This window comes from Mercenaria mercenaria, chromosome 1 (genome assembly GCF_021730395.1).
Source record: "Mercenaria mercenaria strain notata chromosome 1, MADL_Memer_1, whole genome shotgun sequence".
NCBI classification, from domain to species: domain Eukaryota; kingdom Metazoa; phylum Mollusca; class Bivalvia; order Venerida; family Veneridae; genus Mercenaria; species Mercenaria mercenaria.
Genome location: NC_069361.1, coordinates 113600616 through 113621808, shown reverse-complemented (window position 1 = coordinate 113621808; position 21193 = coordinate 113600616). Strand labels below are relative to the sequence as shown.

At 33.6% G+C, this 21193-nt stretch overlaps 1 protein-coding gene across 1 annotated transcript; it reads left to right on the top strand.

Annotated features, from left to right (window-relative positions):
- Positions 1-862: 862 nt before the first annotated feature.
- Positions 863-20655, top strand: LOC123545278 (uncharacterized). Its single transcript, XM_053521026.1, has 4 exons — positions 863-3978; positions 16678-16748; positions 19271-19318; positions 20269-20655. Exon 1 carries the CDS (start codon positions 1462-1464, stop codon positions 3433-3435), a length of 1974 nt encoding a protein of 657 aa, XP_053377001.1. The 5' UTR covers positions 863-1461; the 3' UTR covers positions 3436-3978; positions 16678-16748; positions 19271-19318; positions 20269-20655.
- Positions 20656-21193: the final 538 nt, after the last annotated feature.

The following is a 21193-nucleotide window of genomic DNA, read 5'->3' as shown; positions in this document are numbered from 1 at the left end:
TTTAAATCAAGATCTGTGGGATTTTTCATTCTGGATATTGCACCAGATTCATTACCCAATTTTTTTATATCCACTGATACATTTTCTATGATATCCTCTACTTCTTTTCTAGTCATTTTTTCATCAGGATTTTCAGATTCAGTGTGAAAAAAATCAAACACTTCTTGCGGTGTATAATATTGTTCTTTATCTAAAAGATCTAAATCAATATCTTTATTAAAATTAACTGTAAATTCTTTTGGTCTTGCTCCCAATTCTTCTGATTCTTCAAACACATCATCTTCATCATCCAAACCCATATGATCTTTTGGTGGTAATAATCGTATTGGTTCTCGGAATAGTTCTTCCAAACCCATATGATCTTCCGGCGGTAATAATCGTGTTGGTTCTCGGAATGGTTGTGGTAATGGTTGTAATGGTGGTTCTTGGAATAGCTGTGGTACACCCTGGTATGTTTGTATGTCTTTCATTTCATCACCTAATAACGCTAATTGTTGTTTTATTCCAGGTAATGCTTTTAACTGACTTGATAATTGTTCTTTTTGACTTTCTATTTTTTCAGTAATTGGTTTATAAATTTCAGTGTACATATCCCGATTTGTAGCTTTTCTTATTTTTTCTCTCATTATTTCTTCTCTAAGATTTCTCATCTTTTGCCCAACTAATTTTTTTCTTATTATCATTTCATTAAGTTTTGATTGCATTTATATAATAATGTAAGATAATGTAAAATAATGTAAAATAATGTAAGATAATGTAAGATATTGTAAAATAATGTAATATTATATAAATGAAAATTCCAAATTATGATACAAAAAATGATAAATCCAATAACTTTAAACAATTTTATCCTTTTATGCCAGATTCATGTTTTAGAATGTTAATATGTGGATCTTCTGGATCTGGAAAAACAAATACATTAATGCATATACTTCGAAAACCTCTTATATATTATGATAAATTATACTTATATGCTAAAAACCTAGAACAATCTAAATATCAGGATTTAATAAATCACTTAAATGAAATTGCAAAAAAAAATTAAAGTAGATCCAAATGAAATACTTGAATATTCAGCTGATCCCGACCAAATTGAACCTTGTGAGAATCTTGAATCAGAAAAACAAAAAGTAGTAATATTTGATGATTTTGTATGTGAAGATAAAAAAGTTCAAAATGAAATAACAAAATACTTTATTCAAGGACGTCACAAAAACTGTTGTGTTATTTATTTAAGTCAGTCTTACTATAAAACACCAAAAGATATTCGAATTAACTGTTCACATTATATTTTATTTGAAAGTCCAGGTAAAATGGAAAATAATAGGATTTGTGATGAACAAAATATAGATCGTGATACTTTTGCTAATGCAACAAATCAAAAATATGATTTCTTATATATTGACAAACCAAGGAAGTTTTTAAGAAAAAACTTTACTGGTAATATATAATAATTATATAATGGGAGTTTTTAATGATGTAAAACAAATTAATCAACCTGACAGTATAAGTAAAGTTAAATTTGATATTGATTTAAGTGATTATGCTATTAAAAAACAATTCAAAAAGCTTAAAAAGGAAACGGAATCGTATCTTCACAGAAATAAGGAACTTGATAACACAATGAACAGAGCATTAGATATGGGAGGTAATGAAATAATCAACCTAGGAAATCCAGATAAACCCAACGATGCAGTTTCAAGACGATTTATGTTTAAAAAAGTTCAAAGTGTAATAGATGACTATAATCTTGAAGATATCAAATCTATAAAACAAACACTAGAAGTAGAAGTAAAGAATATTGAAGAATTAACAAAAGATTTTAAAAAGAATTCATTATTAATTAATCAATTACAAGGTAAAATTGAAGAAGAAATGAAAGCTATGGTTGATTCTATTAAAGAACTTGAAGAGAAATCTGATTTGACAGATGACAACATAAAAGAAGTATTTCGAGTTAATTTAAACATTTTATTCACTCAAGTTCAAGAATTAAAAGATAGTATGATTAAACATGAAGAACTAAAAGACAAGATTATTGAAGCTGAGAAAAAGTTACAAAATATGTATCAGTTAGAAATCAGAACAGAAATAAATAAACTAAATACTGAAATGGCAAAAGGGAATCAAGATTTACTCGATACATTTTCAAATAAATTTGCAGAATATAAATCTGAATTGGAAAAGGCAGCTTCACAAAGAGGTGATGATCATGATACAGCATTAGATAACCTTAAAAAAGAAATTAATTCTAAAATAGATGACTTTAAAAAACAAATTCGAAATTGGATTAGTATTGTTGACAACCGTCACAATTTAAAATATGCAGAATTAAGTAATATTACAAAAAAAATACAAGAAGATATTAATGAATTTAATGATAAAATTAAAAAAATAATAAATGATCTGGACTCTGTAGTTGAAAAATCAGCTAAACAAGAAGAAGCAATTAAGATAATTAATGATCAAATTAAAAAAATAATAAATGATTTGGACTCTGTAGTTAAAATATCAGCTAAACAAGGAGAATCAATCACTGCTAATACCCAAGTAATTACTGCTAATACTAAAGCAATAACCGCTAATGTCGAAGAAATTACCACTAATACCCAAGAAATTACAAAAGTAAAAAATGTTTTCTTAAAACAAGAAACACAATTAGCTAGAACAAAGGCTACTGTTGACAATTTATCTGCTTCTGAAGTTGCTACAACAAAACGAGTTGATGATTTAGCTGAAATAATTCTTAAACTTAAAAAGAAAGACAGGAAAATAGAAAAAAGGGTAGAGGAAGTGAGACATGAAGCGTTTCTCTTTGAATACTATTATAATCATACTTTTGATTACATACAAATGAAAAAGTATTTTGACCGTCGTGGTGCCTGGATACATTCAACATATAAAAATATGGCCGATCTGAACTATTTAAATATATTTGAAATAAGGCCTGGAATTATCGTAGATTATAAAGATTTTATAAACACAAACCAAGAATATAAAATAGATGTACTAGATATGCTTTTGAGTGGTGTGTTTATAGTCAGAAAAACCGGAACTTATATAATAGATATTAAGATTTTATTAAAGGGTGCAAGCTCCCCGGGTGAACCGTATAAACCGACTAAAAGCCCAATATCACATTTTATATTTAGGTGGCGAAATAATAGGCCTCAGGATGATGTTTTACTTTTTGGTATATTTGATAATGTAAATATAACAGCTGAGGCAGCTGAGGACTTTGATACTGATAAGTTAATATCTATGTATAAGAAAAAAATTAAAATTTATCTAAAACAAGGAACAATGTTTGATATTCACCCGTATGACGATTCAGCATTTACAGAATTAACATTTATGCTTTTGATGGGCAGTTACATCAAATTCTACATATCAGATGAACCTGTATCCTATGATAGAAACAGCCTTTTGGATTAAAGGTTTAATTACTATGTGTACCCTAATAATATACTTACTAATTGAAAATAAGATCAAATATGTTGTATAAACAACTCCTCGATATATGTTTATCTTAAAAGGAATGCAATAAATCGTCTGTTTAACTTATAATATTGATTGTAAACACACCGTGTGTCACCAAATTACAAAGCTATAATCTATACGTTTAATGGTTTTAAAAATTTTTATGAATTACAGCGTAATTCTCAATAAACTGTTTCAACAAAAACTGACACATATGTCGTCTGCGAAACGTTCTATACTAAGGTCATTAAGTGCAGACGGATTACAGCGTAATTCTCAATAAACTGTTTCAACAAAAACTATTTATCAACACCGGTGTCATTTTCAAGTTTATCAATATCAACAACTTTAAACAAATATTGGTTTAATGCACCGGTGCCGCTTTATTGATTATTGCAAATAACAGCTAATAAAAGGAATGTGATAATGAATCGTCTGTTTAACTGCGGTATAATAGTTAGTATATAAATAAGAAATTCGGAAGTAATATTACAGGAGGTACATTTTATAGTTAATTATTTTTAATATATTTTAGATTTTGTTCTCATTTTTGTTAACTGGTAAGGTTTTGTCAAGTTAAAGCAACCTGAAAATCTGTTTTTTTCTTATTTTTTAAATTGGCCGGCATTGGTCAGTTCGGACCGAGGGTCAAAAGGTCAGGGGGGTCAGATTGACTTCGCACAAACAATTACTATACTACTTGTAAGTTAAGCTCTGATTGGCTAGCGAAAGGGTAATCAGAATGAGGCTATCAAATTAATCAATTCCTCGTTCTCAGATCCTATGCGTAGCGTAATAGGAGATGCACTTTAGTCAGATTGTTACATTATGTACCTATTTATTACGTAAATCATCAGCCGAGATGATCCGAATACCAGATCCATCTTAGTATATGAACCGCCTCGGTAGCCAAGTGGTAGAGCGTCCGCTTCGGGTGCGGGAGGTCGTGGGTTCGATCCCCGGCCGCATCATACCAAAGACGTAAAAACTGGTACTAGTAGCTTCCTCGCTTGGCGCTCAGCATTAAGAGGGCAGTGCTAGGACTGGTCAGCCAGGTGTCAGTATAATGTGACTGGGTGGGGTATCATGTCACGTGTCTACGGCGTGGTATTCCAGTGAGGCAGCACTATAAAGTTGGGCATTGTGCTCACTGCTACAAGTAGACACCGTCATTTATATGACTGAAAAAGACGTTAAACCCGAACACACACACACACGCACGCACCCACACACACGCACGCACGCACGCACGCACACACACACACAGCCTGCCAAATGACATGCGTACTGCGGATAAGTATAAAGACTTTGTCAGGCGTGTCTGCACCTGGAGTGGCCCCAAGTGTATGTGTGCTATGTGTAGCTAGCCAGTTTGCTTGCCTCTTGTTGTCCTGCTTGTGCTTATTTTTCATCTTTTGTTTCCGCTTAGTTAAACCTGTGTCTGTATCTTTGCTATGCTTTTTATGTTGCTTTTGTTTTTTTTTTATTTCTCTAAGCCATCTTGCATGTGTGTTAGCATATCAGTTGCATTTTTGTCTATATGCTTAAATAGTTTGTGCATAATGTAATTTCTCTATCTGCATGTTTAGATAGAAACTTTATTGTATACTATAAAATAGAGAAAAGATGAAACTTCACAGGTCGCTCAGCACGACAAAAACGAAAATGTTGCAGGCTCGGTTTGATTGAGCCTGTTCAAGGACGGTAGTGGAAATGCATGCTACCGTCCACGCCCTCTAGCCCCGGGTTGAGCAGAACTCAACATTTACTGCTAAAAGTACAAAAAGCAATTTAGAGACATCCGCAGATGTATTCAAACGGCGGTGAACACGGAACCTTCAACGATACACGTGTTGAGGCGTGTTTTTCCATGAAGAGCGGCGTTTGGTCCCCAGATAAAATAATGGGTTTGCCCCAAAAACAATGGGCAGAACTAAACAAACTGGAATTTAGGAAGGGGATCTGAGGTTATGGAGCCTGCGTATCACAGGAACTGTCAAAATACAAAATAAAAAGCAGGCACCATATCCAAGGGGTGATTATACAATACCCAAGGCTATGAAAGCGGGAGTATTGGAACCACCCAGGCCGAAATGGTCATGTTGAGAAACTAAACAGTACCAATAACACGACATAGAAGTCGTGCTGAACGATCTGAGAAGATCGAAATATAACAGCCCTGACTGAATGTACGGGGAGACATTTTACGGCCGCCACACGGAACAAACAACGCTGTTGTGATAATAAAATAGAGAAAAGATGAAACTTCACAGGTCGCTCAACACGACAAAAACGAAAATGTTGCAGGCTCGGTTAGGTTTCACCATCCTACCATAACTACAGCATTGTGTATGCATTAAATGTTGGCCAAGTAATGCGGTGTGGACAGACCGTACAGCTCACAAAGCCGGCGCTTTAATGTACTATACATGCTGCATCCGTTCCGATGTAAATACTTACCGGTAGCCTTATGGTTTGTTAGTTTCACTGTATGTACACAATCATGATGCCAAAATATATACTGTAAACATGTAAAAACCGTAAAAAATTGTGTTCCCTTATCTAAATAAGCTTATTTGTGTACTCCGGGTGATCAAACACTTGTGCCCTTTGTACTTTTGTCTATCTCCGTAGAGAAGCCTTTCTGTTGTCAACTGGACGAGTAGACTGGTTGGGAAGATAAGACATTCAAACGTCAGTAAGAGCCAGGAGTTCTGATCACCTTGGAGTATGTGTTCACTGTGTTTGTTTGTGTTCTTTATGATGTTTGCTTCTCTTTTATTTCCATAGGCTATCTTCGTAGCATGTAATTGTGGATATGCCTGTTTTAGCTATAAGTTAGTCAATGTTTCTATGTGCTTATCCACTACTTCTGTAGTTTTAATAGTTACTATTTTTTGTTTTATAAATTTGCTATATTTGTTTATTAAAAATATGTCTTAAAATTATTATAGTAGTGTCACAAATTGACATACGGGCCTTATTTTAGCTGTATTGTAAATGCAGGTATTGCATCATCTTTTTGTAAATTTTTGAGTTATTGAGGTAAATGTCAGATTTCACGCATGAAATAACTCTCATATTTTTCTGTATTTCATAACTTAAATTTCCATGTAAATTTCATTAAATTCTGTTCAGTAATAAGAAAGTTGATATTTTATAAACTTCAGTAATTTATGTTTTTATCCCCAAAACCACTATAATGGGCCTCAAATTGTCAATTTAAATTCGCGCCAAAGTAGTTAGATTCCCCGGCTATATCGTGAATCCCGTGAAAATGACAATAGTCGGAGCTCACGGCTTAGCCGTGAATCCCATGAAATTTAGTATTTGGCGGGACATTATCCTTTAAATAGACTGGACTAGATATGCCTTGCGCACACCACCTTACGACTTTATAGACGAATCTATGTCTGAATTATTTTCTTGCTAGAAATTTATGCTCGATCGAGGTAAGAAATTTATTTGTTAGATTTTTGTATGATTTTTGCATTACGATTTTTATTTGGTAAATTTGTGTTCATTCTACAGAATTCTGTAACATTTACTTTTCGGCATATGATTTTGGCTAGTTTCGGTATGTCAGGATGATTTATGAAATTTTTCAGACTTTTGTAAATTATTTCGAAAGAGGAATCTAAAATGTTTCATTTATATAAGATGTTAAATTTGTACTGAAATTTGTAACATGATATTTATAAAGTACTTTGTTTCAAAAACTTATGTCAAACATTTTGTTAATTGTGGAACGCCATTACTGCATTGTATTGTTATGTATAAATCTATATGGCAAGTCTAGTACTGTGTATGTAATATATTATTGTAATTTGTAATTGTGTGCCAGTCTATAGCACATCTAATTAATGTCCGTTGTAGTGTACGGCATTAGATATTATATGGATGCCAACTATCATATAACGTTTAATTTATATTGAATTTTGTTAATTTGTAGTTGTAAATAATAGCTGCAGTTTATCATGTCCGTATCTATAATGTTTCATCATATACTTTTCATATCATTTCATACTTTAACTTTAGTCTTTTAAGTAAGTAATCTTTGTAATAATGGAAGTAATAAGTGACGTATTTTAATCATGTGACGTTTGAACTTAGTAGCACATATATTTTGTATAAGTAGCACGTATTATTTATGGGAGCCTACGGAGGTATGGTGTACCCAAAGGAGCAGTTTTATGCCCTGACTTATTTGTTTTGCTATGGTGCTTACCATATGTTATATATTTTAGCTTCTTCCGCCAGACGATTTTCCTGGTGATGTCATAACCCGGAAGTACAATGCCCGAGGTTCACTTGTCTTCACTCGCCTGGATGTGATATTCCCAGCGCAGAGCTTTCGTCCCATGGTTGTGCCGTAAACCGCAAAGACGATGATTTTTGTTATCCTCTGAAGTCAGCTCAGGGATGCAATCACCTACCACCATAGGGAGCCAACACGGAATCAACGTATTCACGGTTTAAAGGGACTGAATTTAGAAGCTATGTTTTGTTTGTGCTACTTAAAGTTCACAATTACATTAAAGACCTGTGTCACGTCAGATTAGAATGGACTATAAGAACTTTTGTATCTAGAGATACTGAACTTTCTTTTTTTTCTTTCTTATAATCAGTTTTTTTTTCTTTTCATATCTATTCATTGTTAATAATCATCTTATGTAAATAAATTTGTAAATATTGTAGAAGAAGAGAAGAAGAAGAAGAATGTTTTATTTGACTTAAACTGTACACAGTTTCTCGTCGTACATGAAATATACAAACAATAAGTAATAAATTAAACATTGAATTAAACATTGAAAGATCAAAGCATATCTACATAATAATAATGTCTGACATATAAATGTTATGAGGGTGGTCTTGTATAAATACATAATGTTACATGTAGTCCAGCTATCTATTCTTCATGCAGAAATATATACGCAAGTTAAATATAGATTCTACTGGTCTGTATAATATCTATTTTCACAATAAATATGCTTAGAAAGTTGGCCAGTCATCCACTAAATACCAGTACAATATTAACGTTTCACAAATATGAAACTTATCCATTCGTAACAAATGTGGCTAGTTGCAAAATTCGTAGTAAGTTTTCATTGTAGTAATCAATGCCAAATAAGGATAACCGCAATTGACACCCACTAGTATCAACCAATCACATTCCACGTGTACGGATTAGTACATTACATGGTAATTTTGGTTACCAAATAAGGAAACCTGAAATTGATTGTCACACGATGTGTATTGACGAATGTGTAAATGGACAACACGCGTTACGTTGCACTGATTGTTTCGGATAACCGACCCAATTTCAGGAAAAACTAATTATTACAGGTAAGTATACAACTTCTATAAATGTATAATATGTACAGTAGGTACCAACATGATGATATTTTCTACTGTAGTGACAGTCTTACTGCGACGACAGTCTAAATAAAGAACTATTAAAATGGTTAGGTATATGTCATGTCATAACTTTTACTTATAAATGCGCTGTCGCTATGGTTATGTTTATACATTATCACGAATCTGTCAAAAGTGAAACATTACATTTGCATTTTTGATAAATGAGTTATAGATATGTAGATATATGCTTCGTCAATTTAAATGTGGAAAAAAAAAATCAGGGGTGTATCTGCCCATATCAACAGTCGCATTTTTTTTTTTTTATATAAAAATGCACATATCAGTCACATATATTCTAATACATATTGTAACAGTGTCAGTGACTTTAAGAATCCGTCTTAATATTTGACTGTCACTGCAAAGAAAATGCAATAGTTTTTACTGGTAGATTCTAATATCGAAAACTATATACAGATACTAAATATAAATACAAAACAACATTATTTACAACTATGTATTGTTAAGCAGACTATTTCGTAAAGCAAACGCTTCGTACACAAATCTACTCAAATTTTTAAGTGCAGTGCTGTTTTTTTATTTCATCAGTTCATTAAACTTATATACACTTGGGTTTCTGTAAAAATATGGTCTAACATATAATCTTCTAATTGGTTGATAAGCCTCACAAATAAGTATGAAATGGTATTCATCCTCAATATCTCTTTTATTACAGAGTGCACAGTAGCGTTGATGTCGTTCTGTTCTGTTCACTGCATATCTACCCGTTTCAATTCGAAGTTTATGAGATGCTAACCGCAATCTTGTCAAAGAGATGCGAAACTTATTAGGTAATAAACTCAAATAACTTTCATATGTGAGTGAGTCTTTAAAATTTTTATAAAGAAACATCGAGCTTTGATTGTTTATAACATTATTCCATGTCTGTAAAAATACATCATACACTCTTTGTTTAAACAACAATGGAAAAGTTTTCAAGTTAACAACATTTGGATTATTCCATACATAAGAGAAACCAAAATTATCTAATAATGTTTTAATATCAGAGGCCCAGTTTCTTCCATTTACTTTACCTATCATATTATACAACTCTTTGTACAAGGTATTTACAATAATATTATGAGATCTAAGTATCTTGCACCAAAACTTTATCATTCTTGTATATCTGTTTATATATAGAGGATATCTGCCTAGCTCTCCATATACAGCCATGTTACTTGTTGACTTTTTTACATGCAACAATTGTTTACAGAACTTTAAATGTATTCTCTCTATCTCTTTAGATTTAGAAAGACCCCAGATTTCACATGAGTAATTCAGTGTTGACCCAACAAAAGCATCAAAGAGCTGGCACACCGTCTTTGGTTTCAGGTGATATTGTTTTATTTTTGTAATTAATACATTAAGAGCTTTCAACCCTTTCCCAGCTAGATATTCTTGATTAAGCTCAAAATTTCCGGTGTAGTTAAATACAGTGCCAAGATAATTAAAGTTGTTAACAGTCTCTAAATCACTACCACCATAATTCCATCTTTCGTTTTGTCTAGTGTTTCCACGCTTTCTAAAAACCATGACTTTAGTTTTATCTGTATTTACAGCTAATCCCCATTTATCACAAAATAATTTCAGTAAAGGGTGTTGATTTGTTCTGATGGTTACTGTCGCCGGTACGGCCTTTCCTGTCACAAGTAGCTATATTAATAATTACTTTTATTTTTATGTTTTCATGAATTTTCTTTATTACTATTATTAAATTGTCTTATTTATACTTTAAAATAGAAAAAGTGGAAACTCCACAGGTCGCTCAACACGACAAAAACGAAAATGTTGCAGGCTCGGTTTGATTGAGCCTGTTCATGGACGGTCATATGGGAAAATTAGACCCGTCGATTTTTCACACGAGTGAAAATATTTTATATAGCGCAAAGAAGGAGCCCTTTACTTTATTTAAATTCATGGAAAAAGTATTATAGGTAGTTTAGCTTTGCAAACGATGTGATAATATTCAATGCATTGTCTTTCTTATGAATATTTTATTTTAAAAATGAATTTTAAAGAAAATGGTCTTTTTTGCGTATACTTTATGTCTGTCTATCTACAGTTAGAAATATAGTAAAATATGGATAATTTGCTGAAATTTCTTCTGTTTAACAAAGAATAAATAGATTCTTATGTGTGCTTAAAGACCTTTGCAAACGACTTAGTAATCTATATTCATTTAGCTATTGTTTCATACTAATTTCAGTTTTCTAGGTGAAGAAGAAAATGGTCTTTTTTAAGCATTTTGCAGATGAGTATAGGTTTTTTTCCTTATCGGAAAGACTCGAACATTCCCGTATGTTTCCGTCAATTCTTACGGAATTAAAGCTCCTTAACGGTAAAGACTGATATCATCTCACCCGCTAAACAGCACACACGTACGGAATAATAAATTAGTGGACGCTCCATAATATGATTTGTTTACAGCCAATAGTCAATTTTAAACAGCTTGAGGATCGAAGTTTAAAATTTTAAACAGAAATGTTAAAATTTAAAGCGGCATATTTTGGGCAAGTTAGAAGCAGAAAATAAAAATTCAAATTTTGAAAGGATCAAGGTCAGGTTCAAGGTCAATGTCAAACTGAGGTCAGGTGATGTCTGAAGATGAAGAATTGTCACGGTATAGGACTTTAATATTAAAACGGGGAGAAAATGTGTAGGCGGCCGGGTAGCTCAGTCGGTAGAGCATTGGAACGGTATTCTGAGGCCCCGGGTTCTAGTCCCGGTCTGGCTGCACATTTTTCTCACCCTGTGACATTTGGCGCCCAACATGGGACCGTGACAGCATTACACTGGTTAGTCTCCGACGCCTGTAATTGCTTATATATAAAGTACCCGCTGAAATTCGAGGACGAATTTCAAAATGGTGGGGAAATATGTCACGGTATAGGACTTGAATATTAAAACGGGGAGAAAATGTGTAGGCGGCCGGGTAGCTCAGTCGGTAGAGCATCGGAACGGTATTCTGAGGCCCCGGGTTCGAGTCCCGGTCTGGCTGCACATTTTTCTCACCCTGTGACAGAATGGTCACAGGTTACATCAGCATTAGTATCAAGTCATTCTAGTAAGGGGTATTGATGCTGGACGAAACGGTCCCATTTGGTTAACCTCGTACGGATGGACGGACGGACGAACGGACGAACGAACGGACGGATGAACAATCACTATATGCCTCCCGCATCAGTAGATGCCGAGGGCATAAAAACTTGAATTTCGATATATCCGATCTTGCACGATTTTTAATCTTTGAATCTTGAGCAGATCGCAGTTTCAGTATTATACTGAAATTCAGCTTTTCAAAATTTGAAGTACGATTTTCGAGATGGCTCGACACTAATTGCTTGCTCGATATTTGACTTTTTCATTTCAATATCAATCTTGGAACAGGCTGTTCATTCAATACGAGATCGAAATTTGGCTTTTGGAATATTATAAATTTCGATCATTGAGCTGGCCCGAAATTAAAAGCTATTTTCCTCAGGTCAGACATTACGTCTCCTTTATGTTCTGATAGAAAATAAGGTTCACAGTAACGTACCTTATATTTCAAGGGTCTTTAGACATGAACAGTTTCTTGATAACTATTACTGTTGAGTATTCATGTATTACTAGAACTTTAAAGGCAGATATACATTTAACATTATATGAGAACATTTGAATTCTTCATTCCAGACTCGGTATCTACATTTAGAAAAGTAACATTCGCAAGTACGCATTTAAGTCTATATCTATATATTTTATGCTGTTTTTTCCCATGCAATGTTATTCTTTCGTTATCAAATGGAAATTGCCGTTATCCTCTTTTGAGCTAGTTTTCATTTTATTTTTGATTTTACCTTGAAAGAATGTTATGTTTTACACACTGCACATTTTTCTTATTTTGTGGTTATTCAACGAAGCTGAGAGAGACCAGAATTGCCATCTTATATGCTGTTTAATTATTCTAGATAAGATGAGTTCAAGTTATTACATTTGGTTCATTCGGGACCTTTTTACAGTTTAGATTTTCATGTACATCTGATTGTATGTTTGCCTTAAATTTTGATAGTATGTTTTCAGGCTGAGTGGTGTACAAAGATAAAGATAACCACATTTTCCCCACTTCTACTGGTCGATCATCAACACATCGCACAACATCGTACCGTCTGACATTTGCAAGACAAATATATTCGTATTTTTTGTACATTGGAATGCTGTCAAATACTAAGACCTGTATCCTATATTTGTGTTTGTTGTTTTGGTAGTTAGGAACATGAAATTAGTGAATAATTGATTTACTCACGACATAGAGTGAGTAATTCTATTTTCTAATCTATCTTTGCAATCACTGTAAATTAGACTTAACAATATCCCTAAATCCATATGATCAAAAGTATTAATGTAACGGTACATTGGCGAAGAAGGGTTAGACATCGGCCTGAAATACGGAGTAGGCCGAAAACTAGCGAACAGTCTCGACAGCCGATTTACCTGGCCAAACGTATTATCTGCTTTTGTGGTGATTTTCACGATGGGTCTAATTTTCCCATATGAGTGGAAATGCATGCTACTGTCCACGCCCTCTAGCCCCTGGTTGAGCAGAACTCAACATTTACACATGCTACAAGTACAAAAACAATTTAGAGACATCCGCAGATGTATTCATAACCTTTCATAGATACTAGTTGTTTTAATCTAAATCTCTTAATATCTTACTCAACATATATATGTTTCAACATGCTTAAAGTACATTATTATTTATTCCTTTTTAGCTGCTTTATCATTGTTAATCTCTGTTTTATATATGTTTGTCGGAAAATAGCTCATGAGCTAATGTTAACTTGTTATATTGTATACGACGTAAAATAAAGCTTTTGTATCTTGTGCGTACATCCAACAGGGGCGATTAAATGTTGGCGGCAATTTGTTACCACAGTCTACATCTATATAATACTATCCACAGTTAATGGACGGTTAGTTATAAGATAAGATAAGATAAAATAATTTCATTAGTACATAGTTTAAAATAAATTACTACATATTAATCTGCATAAATTCATAAATACTGAGACTATTTAATACCAGGAGTTTAAACAATTAAAAAATAATTTTGTTAATATTACATACTATCTTTAACTACACATTTTGCACACACGACAGGCTAAGAGACAAGGCAAAATAAAAAATACTGTATAGTTTAAAAGAAATGTAGACTTAGAAAAAAGGCCGAGGCTGGGGCTAGACTGTAATTGGTTTTGTAAAGGTTTTTCACAGTTGGTTTGTTCTTGGAAGAATTAAAGAACTTCACCTAGCGCACAAAATTTGCCCAATTGCATGACGTACTTAGTACTTGTTACAATCATAACACCAAGTAACATAATGTAACATCATGTATCATAATCATAGATCATATACAATCTAGCTATTGTTTACTACATTACTAAAGTCATCTTCTGGACAATTTCTTGAAATAAGGGTGTAATACTTCAAATTGACAGACATTCTTAGACAATAGTAACAGTATTTTAAGTAGTATCCGTGTAACATCATCATGGTCATGTGATATCGATTTTAAGAAAGATAAGATAAGATAAGATAAGATAAGATAAGATTTATTTAACGTCAGTTACAGATAAATGTTTTCAACAGAAGCTTGAAGCTTGTATCCGACATAAACCATTCTCATCCATCAGAGGTTCGTCAAATTCCGATACGAACCGGGGAACCATGGTAGACCTCTGGTATGCGAGAATGGACATAAACATACTATCCTATATAACATACAAACAAACAAACTGTAAATAAAAGCATCAGTAAGACATGATTAAAATATTAGGCATTTAAAAATTTAAATAATTGGTAGCAACTTAAAACTATTATTGAAAGACATGATATATCATCGAAATTGGATGTAACACATCTTTTTAGACACTCGTAACATTGGTAACATCATTGTAACATCCCTGTACTATCTACATAACACTACTAATGCCGTTTTTCAGCCAATCTTAAGAAGCGTAACATTTTTACTATAAATAAACACCTCTTCTTAGACACATGTATGATATATGTAACCACCGTGTAATATATACTTGTAACTTCTATATAATATATACTGCTGTTGTTTTTTTCGGCCTATTCTAAGAAATGGGGTGTAACATGCGTAACATTTTTACTACAGAAAGCAACATCTTCTCAGGCACTTCGTGCAAATCATTCTGATAATACTGATATAATACAGCTATTCTACAAGATGGCAGGTGGACAATTTTAGGCCCTCCCTGAATTAATGTGTTTTCACAACATTATCTGCAAACTTATTCAGTCATTCCTTTTTCAGTATAGTGTTTTATAAACATAGAATGATAACTATCTTACACTGTAGAAATAAAGTGTGGTCTAATATCACCTTAATATATAAAGTATTGTGCATACTACCACATCAACTTAACAATGTATTTAGACATGAAACACATTGGCTTGGCCTTATATATGTCACTGTCGATTTGTAACTAGATACTTGTTATTTCTCATATTTTTCATACAAATCATGTATAATTACCATCATGGAAATACAAAAGAATACAGTTATTTTGTGGCGCGTCTTTAAGATTCATAAACAGCATGACATTGTACGAGTACGTGAAATGTTTGTTACATATGACTGAAGCACATTTTTCTCGTATTTGTCACTTGGATGTTTTTTAAATTACACTTCTTTTCAATACATGCACTGTATTTAAGGTTATTTTTGTCGTTTAAACGTTGCATATACGGGCACATGTATATGTTTGTATATGCATGCTTTCTTTACCATTACACAAACATGTACATACTGCAAATGAATTTCTGCAGTGCTCATTGATCTCCGGGACTTCCATGGCCGAGTGGCTCAGGTCGCTGACTTTGAACCACTTGCCCCTCACCTATGCGGGTCCGGGCCTCTCCAAGGGCTTTGAATTCTGAAGAAGCCATCCAGCTGGCCTACGGAAGGTCGGTAGTTCTACCCAGGTGCCAGTCCGTGATGGAACAATGAACGGAGAGGCACCTTGGGTTTTCATCTACCATGGAAGCTGGAAAGTCGCCATATGACCTGAAAATGTGTCAATGCGACGTTAAACCCAACAAAAAAACCTCATTGATCTCAAGTCGGTGTATATCAGACCGTATAATAGCATAACCTCTTTTATGACTTCGTATACTTTTGTATATTGTTTTTATGTTGCTGGTGCTTCTATTTTAGTGATTGTGCAAACTAAATATACTTTAATAAAAATTTGAAATACAAATTTGTTTTAAATCAATTTTGACGAAGCTGACTTGAACCATTTTCTTGCAAAACAACAACCGGTGTTATAAGAGACTGTGTAGTCGTGACCCCAGTGGACTTCGAACCCGAGCAGTGGGCCAACATCTTTATTTCTAGACTACCACCCCTCGCTGAAACTTTAGCTGGCCTTTCCGAATTATATGGCATTTACGGCTATTTTTCAGTCCACGTGTTGAAAGTCTCTTCGTTCGAGCATTTTGATATAATTATTTTTCTTGTTTGCAATAATCTTATCTGACCATGAAAAAACAGGGTTTATGTGGCATTTACGTAAGACTGTTTTTCAGTCAACATGTTGGAAATCTCTTCGTTCGAACATTTTGATTATAATTATTTTTCTTGTTTGCAATATTCTTATCTGACCACGCAATACATAACATACCAAAACAGTTTTTGAACGTAATGAAACAATAAATACTGCTGCACACCTGGAAATAATAGATGCATTTCTGCGTGTTTTATTTTATTAACAGTTGTGGTACAGACGGCTACTCGGGAGCTGAAAGTTTATCAAATGAATATACTGGTCAGAAGAAATGCACTGGTAACGTATATGTTGGCATCTAACCTGCTTGAGATCTATATTATGTTCGGCCATGATGTATGGCATTGATGGGAGTTAAATACTTATTAAGCTGTATATTATTTATGTAAATGTTTCACTAAATCGAAATTACATTTTTAGATGTTTGTTTACAACTTATTACTTCAAACACAAAACACAAAACGTGATGTTTGTACGTTGATAATATTTTGTTTTCGTTCGGGGCAGTCATGTTTCAAAAGATTAATATCGCATCACAACAAACAATAGTTTTTTCCTATACTAAAGTAAAACATTGATTTTTTTTTCAAATGTGTGGTAAAATTTAAAGTACATCATCCAAACAAGTATACTGAGTATAATGTAACTCATTTAAGAATTTAAGCCTCATTTTCAAAAACACAAAAAATGTACATTTTGTCAGAGCCTTACAGTAGTATCAATGGAACTGAAACCTAAAAAGACCTGGCCACGTGTTCACAAAACAATTTCAGTCTCAGCTGAGATTGCTGATGAAACTTTATTTGTCATTTATATCTAAATAACATGTTTAGAACTAAATTTTAAGTTGATAACTATTTTCAAGTGGGTATTCAGTATTGTTGATTAGTCTTAGATGGAATCTAACCTTAAAGTTCTAGTAAAATTGATATTAAAATTTCAAACTCAAACTCAGCTGAAACCGAAAATTGTTTCTGTAACACTTTGTACTGAGATCAATACAATTTAATGTATTTCTTACAAGTCGTACCAAACAGTAGTCTGGCTACGACTAGATAGTCTTTTTTATATTTTTCCTTTCGTTATTCTAATATATTCAGACCGATATTTGTGTGTTCTGATTATATAATGTTTGGAAAAGAAAAGGGACATAATTATACAAAATTTGAATTGTCTAAATAGTTATATCCTGGGATCAAAATATGGGATATGAACACTGACTACCCAATTTGCATATATAGGGATTTGATAAATAGTTATATACACACCAGAAGTGAACAGTTCATATCAGAATTGCATCCGAAAGGTCTGAAATTTTCACTCTTTTCTGCTATCTTCTGGTTTGAAGCTCGCGCGCAATAAGAAGAACGCAGCTCTACAGATCACGGGGTCGTGAGGCGTATGTTCTCCGTGAAGATTTGATAAAAGACGTTGTGTCTGAAATCATTCGTCTTCCACCTCTTATTCATGTGGGGAAGTTGGCAGTGGAGAACAGGTTTGTACTGGAACAGAATCCAGGAACACTGGTTAGGCTAACTACCCGCCGTTACATAACTGAAATACTGTTGGAAAAAAACGGCGTTAAACCCAAAACAAACAAACAAAAACTGATGTGAGATCTGGGCACTTCGTGATTTGATTCACGTTTTACTTAAAATTTCTTGATCTGCCGGGAGGGAGAAAACGATTTTCCTCTTTGATTTAACTAAAATTAGCAAATATAAAAAAAAACAATACCATTTAAACACGTGCTATATTATCTGGGTGAAACTATAAAATAGCGTATTTCGTTCCCTACTCTATACTTGTGTTGCTGGTTTATTCAGCAAAATACAAAAATGGAAAACAAAATGCTTGTGATTACTGTAGCTCTGGTAATGGTGGTTTTCTTCTGCCTTCAACGCAGTAAGTAGTGTTCTCATTTACTTTCATGCAAACGATACAGAGTTTTAATGTTAGTTTGTGATGTTTTATTGTTCTCTTTTGAATCAAAATTTAATTATTATCTGTCATCTTCTCATTTATTCGGTAATAGGATATTTCCTAACTTATCAACAACCAGAAATAAATTGGGCCGCGCCATGAGAAAACCAACATAGTGGCTTTGCGAACAGCATGGATCCAGACCAGCCTGCGCATCCGCGAAGTCTGGTCAGGATCAATGCTGTTCGCTAACAGTTTCTCTAACTGCAATAGGCTTTGAAAGCGAACAGCATGGATCCTGACCAGACTGCGCGGATGCGCAGGCTGGTCTGGATCCATGCTGGTCGCAAACCCACTATGTTGGTTTTCCCATGGCGCGGCTCTTATGTTTTATCTACTTAGTTGTTGGATTTTTCCCCAAACTTAGTATTTTTTACATTTTTGTCAATTCATGTGAGCATGTACCGAACGCTCTCCAGCATTTTTTTTCTAAAAAGAGATTTTTGTGTTTTGGTGCGGGGACTACAGATAGTTTTGATTTTATATCCTTAAAAATACTTCATACCTTTGATATTGTCTTGTTAATAAGTTTTTTTTTATAATGTTTTAATGTAATTTTCATAATATTATGGAAAAGTTTTATTTCATTCATGTTTTTAATTTTACTATCTGTGTGACAACACCATTGCTTAGTTTTGAGGACCATATGCCAGACTCACAAATAGCTACATATGTTATGATTTTTAAATGAAATTAATATTTATATAAATTTTAGGTTTTTTATTAATTTTTATTATTTTTATTATTATTGTTATTATTATATGAAGATAAAAGGTCCTCGAAATAGTAAACAATATACCAAATGACTTTTATTTCAGGCGAAGCAGTAGTGATGAATCGTGTAAACTACGATACAAATTTTGAAGGTATTACTTAATATAAAGCTGTTGTACTGTGTGCAGTCAAACCTGTGTTAAAGACCACCTCGAATATAAGGCCGCCTCGAAAAAAGACAACCTCGAATATAAGGCCGCCTCGAATAAAGACCACCTAGAATATAACGCCGCCTCGAATAATGACCACCTCGAATACAATGCCGCCTCCAATAAAGACCACCTCGAATAAAGACCACCTCGGACAAAGGCCGTCTCGAATAAAGACCATTTCTCGAATAATTGCCGCCTCGAATAAAGATCACCGATATAAAAACAAAGGCCACTATTTTCCCTTTCCCGTTTAACATTATCTAGTATAAATTTGCCTATATTTAGATATCACCTGTCAACAAAGATCATTTTTTCATTTCTAAAGGGTGGTCTTATCAGATAGGTTTGATTGTGTTTGGCTGTTTTACTAGCATAAAGAAAAGTAACTTAATTCCTTCATGTTTATATGCATTAGGAATCAGCACGTGGGCGTTATTTTAGTTTGATTTCGAAATTGGATTACATTCTTGATTCCTCTGTACTAATATGATTTATATGACCGATTTTGATAAAGAACTATTAATTAAGTAAAATTGATAATTAATCTTGTTTCCGCCAATGCATATCCGTACTACTAATCAGTACATTCTAGATAATATGTTTTGTTGTTGCTGTTGCTGTTGTTGTTTTGACATGAATTATTCGAAATGAAATTTCAGTGAAGTTTGCTGTTGTTCAGCACCATCTTAGAGAGTATTATGAAAACGTTTTGATCATTTGTTTTTCAATTCAATCCAGCAGACGACTCTGTCTTTGTTCTTAGCTTAATTTCTTTTTCATATACAGCTTTGAATATCAGATTCCACATTGCAGATAAATATTTTTGACCGAACGTGCAGAGCAACCTGTACCTTTGATAAAGTGTTAATTATCAGTAATAAATATTTTAGTTGCTGATGTTGCTGATACAGAGAGGAGAAGTTATAATTATGATGTCAAAGAGAGGATGAAGCGTAGCAGCACAGACGATACCGACAGCAGCAATTCTCAAAACACGGAAAGTGAAAGCACGGAAAATACTGAAAACACGGAAAGTACCAACAACAACAACAGTACCAACAGCAAAGACAGTACCAACAGTGCCGAAAGTACCGGAAGCACGACAGATTAGAAATGAAGCCTGTAACTGCAGAAATAAAGACTAAGATGAAGAAGCAAAACAAAACCAAACTTTTTTTCTATGTTAAACTGCCCCTGTTATTGATCAACATCATTTCATGTTTCATGTTAATTATTAGTTGTTTTTTCCTGTAATAAATGGCGCAAAACAAAAAACATTTTTTCCATTCTTAACTTTCGTCGGCCTTTACATGCCATATGAAAGTTTCATATAAATTCAACCAAGCGAAAGTCGGTGTTATTATATATTGCTCACATGGGGCTTCCACTGACTTAAAATCATTTGCCCCTCACTGATGTGGGCTCGAGCCTCACTTAGGATGTAGAATTCTGCATGTGAGGAAGCCACTAAGCTGGCTTACGGAAGGCTGGTGGTTCTACCCAGGTGCACGCCTGTGATGAAATAATGCTCGGAGGGGCACCTGGGGTATTCCTCCACCACGAACAACTGGCTGGAAAGTCGCCAAATGACCTATAATTGTGTCGGTATGACGTTAAATCTAACAAAAACAAAAACAGATATATTGCTTATACTTGCAAGAAGGCATCTGAATCAATCACGATAAAGACGGTTTCAAGCAAAACCCTAATGCTTTCTCAAAATTACTGACATCAGACGTTTTATTATATACCTATACATGTTCGGTTAAAATACTGCTCATATTTCACAATACATACAGACAGAAAAGAAGTCCG